The sequence below is a fragment of the Papilio machaon genome, chromosome 3, assembly GCF_912999745.1.
Source record: "Papilio machaon chromosome 3, ilPapMach1.1, whole genome shotgun sequence".
Taxonomy (NCBI): Eukaryota; Metazoa; Arthropoda; class Insecta; order Lepidoptera; family Papilionidae; genus Papilio; species Papilio machaon.
In genome coordinates, this window is record NC_059988.1 from 38,519 (window position 1) to 49,661 (window position 11,143).

At 62.2% G+C, this 11,143-nt stretch overlaps 1 protein-coding gene across 1 annotated transcript; it reads right to left on the reverse strand.

Annotated features, from left to right (window-relative positions):
• Positions 1-7,287: 7,287 nt before the first annotated feature.
• Positions 7,288-9,597, reverse strand: LOC123723525. Its single transcript, XM_045686491.1, has one exon. It carries the CDS (start codon positions 9,595-9,597, stop codon positions 7,288-7,290), a length of 2,310 nt encoding a protein of 769 aa, XP_045542447.1.
• Between the last annotated feature and the right edge of the window lie 1,546 nt (positions 9,598-11,143).

Below are 11,143 nucleotides of genomic sequence, written 5' to 3' on the forward strand. Positions count from 1 at the left end.
CGGCCTTTGGTGTCGCAGACGGCTTCTTACTGGAGGCCAGAGGAGGCCTGATACGCGGCTCTGGATTCAGCCGCGGTTCTAGCCCCTCCAATCGGGCATTAAATCGGCGAATAATTCTCGCCTCCATCTCCTCAATATCGCGCGACTGCGCCGCCTGCGGGGCGTTTCTCAGCTGCTCTAGTACCTCCTTCATTTGCTTTTGTACGGCTTCGAGCTCTTTACGCAAACGCGCGTTGTCTTCTTGTAAGGCCCGGGTCTCTTCCGAGAGCGTTCTCTGTGCGAGCGCTGTGCAGTCTTCCTTTATCGCCTTAACGGCGTCATGTAGCGCTCGCACAAAGGTGCCTTTTAGATTTGACGACTTATTCGCCACCTTCTCCACTATTTCCAGGCTGGTCCCTATCCTTTTAAGGACTGAAGTCGCCGTGTCACCATCGGGATTTGCAGGCTCACCAAGGACAAGCTCCGGCGAATACGCCGGGGACAGTGTCGAGCGAGTCCTGCGTGCCTCTGCCACTGAGTCCAAGAGCTCAGCCTCAGCGCGGGCTTTCATCTCCTCTTCTTGAGCCTTTAAAAAGGCTTGTTTTGCCGCCGCCAACCCCACGTACTCTCCTGTGGTTGGTGGGCGACCGCGTCCCTTCCTTTTGCCCGGAGAGCGAGTGCTGCCCTCTGGACCCTCCTCAAGAGGCCGCTTTTTCCCGCGGCCCTCACCCCAAGATCTGCCTGAATACAGGCTCTCCATAGACCCCGCTCGACTCGCGACCGACATGAAACTGGTCGCCGAATCCGAGTCCGACTCCGATAAGCGCCCAACTGGCACTGGGGTGCGCGTCAACACCACTCTCAACTCCTTCTTCGCTACCTCCTCCAACTCTACCGGTTTTTTTGTTTGTTTGCTTGTCTCCATATTGTTCCCACGAGTACGGTGATAAAAATGTCGACCCCCGGGTAACACCATTCCGGCGAGAAAGGCTGCATACTGTGGAGGGCGCCAGGTGTCCACAGGTTTTAACGACTTCGCTGTCGGGTTGTTAGAGTTTTCCTTCTCGCGCGCCGGCCGGCTAAGGCAAGCGCTCCGCTCCTAGTGGCCCCGCATACCCATAGCGCCGCTTCTACGGGGTCGTTGCGGAATTCCCCTTAACAAACAAAACATAACCAAAAATATAAAAGACCAAAACAAAAAATGCAAGAAAAACAAACAAAAAAGAAAAAGCCCCCCCAAAGCCACTAGGTCTACGGAACTTCTAGGGAGGTCGACGTACCCTCCCTAGTTGCGGACGGATGCCCCCCCCACCCCCCCCCGACGGCAGGTTAGTGCACGCCGGGGCCGCCCTCCCCAATTTTTCCGCGGGCCTGCCCGGCATGGGTGGCCCTATCCGGTGTAGCCCCGCGGAAAAACCCCCCCCACCCTACCTAACCCCCACCCCCCCCTGAGGGTAATTTTTTATAGAGGTTTTCTTCCTCGCGGCCCCACGATAAGCGCAGGGCCCCCGTTTCCGCTCAGTGCGGACTTACGGGTTTGTTGGCGTTTGGTTCGCGGGGCCGAAGCCCTACCCCGGCAGAAGGCCGGGGCGTTCCCCTATCCACCACCCGGGGACGCGCCACGTCGGAGTTCACCTCTCCGCCCACTCGGACAACCGAGCAGGTCCGTGGGAACCTTTTTTTTTTTTTTTTGTAACGAGGGAAAATACACTTCCGTACCCCTGCGCCGGGCAGTGCAATGGCGCAGGGAGTGTGGGACTCGCCTACAGTCGTTCAGCCATACCCACTAAAAACCCTCATGCCCATCTCAACGCGGTGACCCGAGCTTTGTATCAGCTGAGCCTTAACCAAAGCTCGGGCCGTGCGTCTGGCGCTGAGAGCGCCTCACCCTAGGTGGTGAGAGCCAGAGAGGTAGGATCTTTTTTGTCCTACCACCCCAGCCCCCACCGGCGGAACCAACCGGCCCGCCCTCTACCCTACTCTACGTGCCGCAGAGGGGGCTGGAAAACCAGTACCCCCCCTCGGCCTCTCCATCCCACATCCATAAATCACCTCACATCTGGCCATGAGGGCCGCAGGGGGCATGGTAAACCAGTACCCACCCACAGCCCCCACGACCTCACCCCACATCCGGCCACGAGGGCTGTAAGATGGGCAGGATAAACCAGTACCCACCCACACCCCCCGCGGCCCCACAACCACACTAGGCTCACCCTTACCTTTCGCTGCCCTGAAAAGGGCAGGTACTCGGCTTAGGTTTGCCACCCTCTCCTCTGCGGACCCACGAGTGGCCCCGCAGCCTAACCTAACTAGTCTAGCCTATCTAACTAATCTAATTAGTCTAACTTAACTAACCGACTTAGCCTAGCCTATTCTAAACTAACTTAAGACCGACGGCCGCGACCCACGACCAGAGTGGCTAGATCTGGTGGTCGCGCCGCCCCGGCATCGGGCTTGCGCCCTCCACCCGCAGAATCGCCCTCACTTTTCTCCGAGTCAGGTCACCTTTAGGAGGAGATCAGGTAGTCAGCCTCAGATACTTAGTTCGGGCTCATCTCTCAAAAGGCGCTCGCCTTGCGGCGAGACGCCGTCCTCTCCTTTGCGGGCCCACAAGTGGGCCCGCAGCCTAACCTAACTTATACTAACTAACTAAACTATCCTAATAATGGGCGCTCGCCTTGCGACGAGACGCCGCTCTACCCTACCTATCTTATACTAACTAACCTAAATACTCCCTACTTCTGCGAGCCCACAAGTGGGCCCGCAGCCTAACCTAACTAACCTAGTAGGCGCTCGCCTTGCGGCGAGACGCCGCCCTACCCTAATCTACTAAACCTAACCTTACCTAACTTACCCTAGCTAACCTACCAGTGTTTGGTTCGCGGGGCCGAAGCCCTACCCCAGCCGAAGCCGGGGCGTTCCCCTATCCACCACCCGGGGACGCGCCACGTCGGAGTTCACCTCTCCGCCCACTCGGACAACCGAGCAGGTCCGTGGAGGTCCGTGGGAACCTAACCTTTTTTTTTTGTAACGAGGGAAAATACACTTCCGTACCCCTGCGCCGGGCAGTGCAATGGCGCAGGGAGTGTGGGACTCGCCTACAGTCGTTCAGCCATACCCACTAAAAACCCTCATGCCCACCTTAACGCAATGACCCGAGCTTTGTACCAGCTGAGCCATAACCAAAGCTCGGGCCGCGCGTCTGACGCCGAAGCGCCTCTCCCTAAGTGGTGAAAGCCAGAGAGGCAGGATCTTTTGTGTCCTACCACCCCAGCCCCCACCGGCGGGGCCAACCGGTCCCGCCCTCGCCCTACTCTACGTGCCGCAGAGGGGACTGGAAAACCAGTATCCCCTCTCGGCCTCTCCATCTCACATTCATACTTCTCCTCACATCTGGCCATGAGGGCCGCAGGGGGCAGGATAAACCAGTACCCACCCACAGCCCCCACGACCTCACCCCACATCCGGCCACGAGGGCTGTAAGATGGGCAGGATAAACCAGTACCCACCCACACCCCCCGCGGCCCCACCACGTCGCATCTACCGGTGCGACCCCGGTTGGGCATGGTCAGGGCGGAGTCACTGCTGTGACCCACCACTGACGGCCCTCTCCAGGTGGGTCGGTCATGTGCAACACCCAACACGATGACCGACCCTAGAGTTTGGTTCGCGGGGCCGAAGCCCTACCCCAGCCGAAGCCGGGGCGTTCCCCTATCCACCACCCGGGGACGCGCCACGTCGGAGTACTCCTCTCCGCCCACTCGGACAACCGAGCAGGTCCGTGGGTGGGAACCTAACCTTTTTTTTTTTTTTTTTTTTGTACGAGGGGAAATGCAGTTACGCACCCCTGCGCCGGGCCAATATGTGCAGTGGCGCAGGGAGTGTGGGACTCGCCTAAAGTCGTTCGGCCATACCCACTAAAACCCCTCGGGCCCTCCATGCCGCCTTGTGGCTGGGTCACGGGAACACTTACGCAATCTTCCGCGACCCAGCCGGCGTTGTCCAATCGGACTCTCCTCTTGTGGGGACAAAGATGTAGGGAGTCCCCACAACACACGTCTTAAGGCGCACCCGATACCAGGCGCGCCTAGCACCCGAAGGTTTGGCGGGCGATGGGCCAATAGGCCGTCCATCGCCCGGAGCTCTGCCATTACGGAGGCAGACGGCGGGTGTGCGCCTGCTGCCTGCGCCCGTCGCGACGACGGCGAAGAGGGTCCGCGGCTGCGTCCTCCTCCCGCCGACGTTCCGCCGCCTCCTTCAGCGCCATCACCTCTTCGCAGAAGGAGGCGACAGCGTTCCAAGAGCTCTCGCTACCCACCATCGCGTTGACGACAGCGGGCAGCGAGAGGTCCGTCCCGATTTCTGCCACGAGTGCGGCGCGCTGGGCCGACCAGTGCACACACGACTCCAGGGTGTGCTGGGCCGAGTCCTCAGCGTGGCCGCACTCATGGCATCTCGCACTGGGCTCTCGTCGCGCAATCCGGCACAGATACGCCCCGAAACAACCATGTCCCGAGAGTACCTGCACCAGACGGAACGAGAGAGCCCCGTGCTTCCGACCCGTCCAGAGCTCGAGGACGGGCCGGATCGCCTCAATGGTGCGTTGGCCGGCGGACGCCGTAAGCAGCCGCTCCCGCCATTCGGTGACGAGCTGCGCCTCCGCCGCCCGCCGCCACGCACTCTCCTGATCCGGGGGAGGGTTCTCCCCCCGGGATCGGGCATCCACTCTCCGCCAGTAGGCGCCGGAGAGCACCTCCGCGTCTAGGTCCCATGGCGGCGTCCCCGCCAGCACACAGGCCGCGTCGCACGACACGGTGCGATAGCCACGAGTTACTCTGACCGCCATGACCCTCTGCGGCTTTCGCAGCAGGGCTCGAGTCCGGGCGGTCAGAGTATCCGCCCAGATGGGTGCGCCGTAAAGCGCCATCGACCGCACCACGCCTGTGTACAGGCGACGACACCGCGAGCCCGGGCCGCCCAAGTTTGGCAGGAGCCGGCTAAGGGCCCCAGCTGCCCCCATGAGCTTCGGGACGAGACGCCGGAAGTGCTCTTCGAATTTCCATCGGCTATCGAGGACGAGTCCGAGGTATTTCATAGTGCCCCCGACGCCGATGGAAATTCCGCCCACCATGACCGCGGACTGGGTCGGAGGTGCTCGTCGAGGCCCATGAAAATACATGGCCTCCGACTTGTGCAATGCAACCTCCAAACCCAGGCGACGGATCCTGGCCACCGTTATGGCCAGGCCAGCAGTGGCCCTACATCGGGCCTCCCTGTGGGTGCTGCCCCGCGCCGTCACCAAGGTGTCGTCGGCATAGCAAACGACTTCGACACCGCTTGGGAGGGGCAGGCGCAGCACCCAGTCGTACCCGATGTTCCACAGGAGCGGCCCGAGAACCGACCCCTGCGGAACACCGCACGAGGTTGCCTTCTGCAACCAGCCGACGCTGGTTGGGTACGCGACCGATCGCTCGGAGAGGTAGGCCGCGATGATCCTCCTGAGGTACGGCGGGAAGCCGTGGTATCCCAGCGCCTCCCTGATGGTTTCCCAGGGCAGGGTGTTGAAGGCGTTGGAAATGTCTAAAGACACGGCCAACAACACCTCACCCCGGGACTCGGCATCCTCCGCAAGGGTCCTCACCCGCGCAATGGCGTCAAGGGTGGACCTGCCAGTGCGGAAGCCGTACTGGTTGGCGCTGAGATTCGGCCCCACCCTCTCCAGATGTTGGACGAGACGAGCGGCAACGACACGCTCAAAGAGCTTGCTGATCTCGTCCAGCAGAACGATCGGTCGGTACGCCGACGGCTCATGTGCCGGGCGTCCGTCCTTTTTGAGCAGGACCAGTTTCCCCTTCTTCCACTCACTCGGGAACTGGCCCCGCTCCAAGCAGGCCTGGAAGAGTGCCCGAATCCACGGTTCGAGCGGCTCCAGCGCTAGAACCCAGGCGCAACCGGGCACACCGTCCGGGCCGGGGGCAGTGTTTTTAGCGCGCATGCGCAACACCGCCGCCCTCAGCTCTTCCTCCGTTACCGGCGGTGCACCTGAATCCGCTCCACCCTCTACAGTGGGGTCAGCCATTTCCGGCGCCACGAAACCGGCAGCTGCCGGCGGGAACAGGCCAGCGACCACCGTGTTGACTTCATGAGGCTGAAGACTCTGGGTGATGGGGGGACCCCTAGACCGGAGCTTTCGCCGCACGGCCTTGTAGGGCCTCCCGAATGGATCGATATCCAGAGTCTTCAGCATCTCGTCATTCGCCTTGTCCTTCGCAGCGCCGATCGCCACCCGCAGGGCTTGGATCTCACTTCTGTAGAGGGAGTAGAGCCGCTCTTCTTCCGTCGGGTCCCGACGCCTCCGCCGACGGTAGCGGGTGTACCGGCGTCTCGCCGCCACGCAAGAACCGCGCAGCAGCGTGAGCTCGGCGGTCCACCAGTACACCGGCTTCTTGGAGGGGACGGAACGGACCCTAGGCATGGCCCCGTCGCAGATACGCGACATAGCCGCACCCAACCGCGCCGCCTCCTGACCGACCTCGGCCACAGACTCTCGGGGCGCAGAGAACCATGCCTCCACGAGAGCGACCTCGACCAGGAAATCCCGATCCATCTGCGACAGCGACCAGCGTGGGCCCTCCCCGCTCGGGGGCCGGCCTGGGACTGGGCTCGGGTTGGACGGGGACGCGGAGATGTCGAACCTCACGTACCGGTGGTCCGATAGCGTCTCCACGTCCTCGGCCACCCGCCAGCCACGAACACGGCGTGCCAGGACGGCATCGGCGAAGGTGACGTCAACAATGGAGCCGCCCTGACGCCGCACGCACGTGTTGACCGACCCCTGGTTAAGGACCACGAGTCCGGTCTCCACCGCCCAATCTTCTAACTCCCGGCCTCGCGGATCTGTCGCCGGGCACCCCCAAGCCGAGGATTTGGCGTTGAGGTCCCCCGCGACGAGCACCCGGGCGGAGCGACTTCCGCCTACCAGGACGCCGACCTCAGAAAGAAAAGACTCGAAGTCGGCGAGACTCCGATTCGGCGAGAAGTACACTCCGACCACCATGATGTCGCCGACGAGGGCCGAAACGTATCCCCGGCCTCGGACCACGTCCGCGAAGGCCGGAGAGCCTGCGATGGACCGGGATGTTATGGCCACCAACCCGTCTGCGTCTCCCACCCAATCGTCCCCAGCTGGGACCCGGTATGGCTCGGCCACCACCGCCACGTGGATGTTCCACTCCGCCATGCTCTGGAACAGAAGGTCCTGAGCTCTGGCGGAGTGATTGATGTTGGCTTGGAGGAGGTTTAGGGCCATTATTCCACGACCATAGCAACCTCCTCGGCCTGCGGCGGTGCCGCCTGTAGGGGTGAGGCAGTGGGCTGTCCGACCGTCGAGTTCTGACCGTCCCCACCTCCCTTCTTACTTCTCTTCCCCTTGGGTGGGGAGACGCAGGCTTTGTTGCCGACTCGGTGCTCCGCCGGCACGCCGGCCGCAGCGCAGACCACGCAGTGAGGCGCAGCGGTGCATCCGCGGGCCTTGTGCCCTGGTTGACCGCACCGGAAACAGAGTCCGGAGCGGTCCACCCCCTGGCACTGGCCGGATAGGTGCCCGGGAGCCAGGCACCTGAAACATCTCATTGGCCGGGCATCCAGCACTCTAGCCTGGGCGGACACCCAGCCCACCAGAAGACGACCAGCGGTCACGATCTTTTTCGCAGCCGCGACGGGACACTGGACAACCACTGATCCCAGACCGTCGCGGCCGGTGGACATCACGCCGGCCCGCAGCTGCTCGGCGGGGCACCCTCCCACTGCAGCAATCGCGGCGACCACCTCGGCATCGGTGGTAGAGTCGTCTAAGCCTGACACCCGCAGCGCCACCGACTTAGTAGGCCGGGAGACGCGGACGACTTCACCATCTAGGACCTCCCGCAGCCTTTGGGCCAGGGAGTCCGCCTTCTCGCCACTGGAGGCGCCTGGGAACTCAAAAATACGACCCCCGTTGGCAGCCTTCCGAAGGCGAACGCCCTGGGCTCCAAACTCGGCCGGGTTAATCCTCTCCTTTGCCGAGGCGAGGACGCTTGCATAAGTGGCACCTCTCTCTGATGCACCCGGCTGCAGCGTAATGACCACCGCAGACGACCGGGGCGCGTGGAGTTTGGCGGCACCAGCCTTCTCCTTTTGTCGCCGTTTGGGCCCCACCTTTATCCACTCACCAACCACGGGCTGCGACTGCTGCTGCCCGGGTGGTGAGTTCTTTTTCTTATTCTTCCTCCTCTTTCTCCTTCTCTTGCTCTTCCCCTTTTCCGCAGTAGCGGGTGAGGGGGCGCTCGTGCCCTGTGTCTCGGGCCGGCTCTGGGCGGGGCCCGGCGGGCGCTGCGATGGCGCAGCGGGAGCCTTTCGTTGGGTGCCGCTGGTGCCTGGCTGGGCTGGCACTTTCTGCGCCGCCTGCCTGGCCGCTCCCTGTTCTTTTCCTTTAGCGGGCACCGTCGGCTGCCCCGCAAGCTTGGCAGCGTACGAGCTCCCGTCCCTCTTCTTATCGGCCGCGAGAGGCGGCCGCAGGTTCCTCTCCGGGAGGAGTCTGTCCTCAAGCGAGGCCAGGCGGGCGTTCATCATGCCTCCGACCTGGACCATCACTGCACGGCAGATCTCCTCCACGGAGGACGTCTCGTTCGGTGTTTGTGGGGGCCGTGATGCGGGGACGGCCTTCACTGTCATATCCGGGTGGGAGGAGACTACGGAACCCCGTTTCCGCAGATCCTCCTTTATGGCTGCTAGCTCCTTATGGAGTGCATCCATCTCGGCCCGCAGGCGGGCGTTGTCCGCCTGGAGCTGGCACGTCTCCTCCGATAGTGTGCGGGCCCCGAGGACTTCCACGGCTTCCTTAATTGATACCGCAGCGTCCTTCAGGGCTCGCACAAAGTTGCCCTTCAAATTGGAGGACTTGGTAGCGACCCTCTCAATAATGGCCAAGTCCTCCTGCACCTGCTCTTGGAGCTGAGCGGCACACCTCTCTCCCGTCCTATCGTCAGTTCGGGGAAACAACGCAGACCGCGTCTCGCGCCGGAAGCGAGCGAGCTCAGCTTCTTTCTCCAGGTCTTCCTCCTTTTGTTTGGCGCGAGCCTTGGCCGCTGCCCTCTTCTCTTGTTGGCGCCACCTTGCCGTCACTGGGGACGCCGTCCGTTCATCGTCCGTGGACCCCTCACTGAGGCGGGGCCGTTTGGCGCCGAGCATCGCTGCCATGGCATCCGAAATCGGCCCTCTTTCGGCAGCGACGGTGATGCTGCAGTCCGAATCGGACGCTGCTCCACCATCGCACTCCATCCTGTCACTTCTCGTCTTTCCATCCGATGCATCGCTGGGTGCCGCGATCGGCAAGCGTTCCAGCCGCACTCTCGCCTCTTTCATTTTGACGCCGTCCAGCGACGGGCGCCTCGTCACCTCCGAATCCAGATCGCGTGCAATCGTTTCCATTATTCTAGCCTGAGTCGTCGTATAGGAAAAGCAGTCCTTGCCCCCCCCAGAATACGCGGGGCAGCCCGCGGCCGTGGCCACGGGGAGGGATTCTCCTCCGGCAGTGCCGGAGGTACCCTCCTGGGGTATTTCGTTTTGTTGGCTTGCCATCTCATACTTTGTCCAGTGTTATCGGACACCGGAAACCGCCTTTGTTAGCAGGGTGAGGTCCCCCTTCCATCAACGCACGACCTATAAGGCCGCCATCCACCGACCAAAGTCCTCTGCAGTTTAGAGTGCTGCCGCACAACGTCGTTTTGCCCAATAGGGAGGCCGGGTTGACCAACCCTATCGCGCCGAGGGCCTTGAAGACCCACCATCCTCCGACCCCTCAGGGTCCACTGGTGTTCCTCGCGGGCCTGTCCGGTATGGGAGGCCCTGTCCGGCATAGCCCCGCGGGAAAAACACCCCTCCACTCCGCACGACGGCACCTCGGTGCACGCCGCGCCTAGCACCGCCCAATGGGCGTGTACTCCTCCTCCGGGTAATTTTTTAGAGAGGTTTTCTTCCTCGCGACCCCACACTCAGTGCGTAGGGCCCCCGGTCCGCTCAGTGCGGATTACGGTTTGCTTGGCGTCCACCGATCATAAAGACCAGTGGACGGCCAAGTGTGGTGTTGCCACCGGGTAATTTTTTAGAGAGGTTTTCTTCCTCGCGGCCCCACGCTCAGTGCGCAGGGCCCCCGGTCCGCTCAGTGCGGATTACGGTTTGCTTGGCGTCCACCGATCATAAAGACCAGTGGACAGCCAAGTGTGGTGTTGCCACCGGGTAATTTTTTAGAGAGGTTTTCTTCCTCGCGGCCCCACGCTCAGTGCGCAGGGCCCCCGGTCCGCTCAGTGCGGATTACGGTTTGCTTGGCGTCCACCGATCAAAATGACCAGTGGACGGCCAAGTGTGGTGTTGCCACCGGGTAATTTTTTAGAGAGGTTTTCTTCCTCGCAGCCCCGCGCTCAGTGCGCAGGGCCCCCGGTCCGCTCAGTGCAGATTACGGGTTATCCGACGGTGGCCGAAGCCCTCGCCCACCGGTCAAAGACCGGCGGAACCGCCATCGGGATAGCGCATCACTGCGCTCCACCCGTCTAGTGTTTGGTTCGCGGGGCGAAAAAAGCCCTACCCCAGCAATATGCCGGGGCGTTCCCCTATCCACCACCCGGGGACGCGCCACGTCGGAGTTCACCTCTCCGCCCACTCGGACAACCGAGCAGGTCCGTGGGGGTGGGAACCTAACCTAACCTAACCTTTTTTTTTTTTTTTTTTGTAACGAGGGAAAATACACTTCCGTACCCCTGCGCCGGGCAGTGCAATGGCGCAGGGAGTGTGGGACTCGCCTACAGTCGTTCGGCCATACCCACTAAAAACCCTCATGCCCACCTTAACGCAATGACCCGAGCTTTGTACCAGCTGAGCCATAACCAAAGCTCGGGTCGCGCGTCTGACGCCGAAGCGCCTCTCCCTAAGTGGTGAAAGCCAGAGAGGCAGGATCTTTTGTGTCCTACTACCCCAGCCCCCACCGGCGGAACCAACCGGCCCGCCCTCTACCCTAACACGCCGCAGAGGGGGCTGGTAAACCAGCACCCCCCTTGGCCTCTCCATACCTCTCACATCCATCCATCACCTCATCTGGCCACGAGGGCTGCAGGGGTTACCCACCCACAGC

Excerpts from the sequence above, each read along its gene's own strand:
- LOC123723525 (XM_045686491.1), bottom strand. The coding sequence starts at position 9,597 with ATGGCAAGCCAACAAAACGAAATACCCCAGGAGGGTACCTCCGGCACT.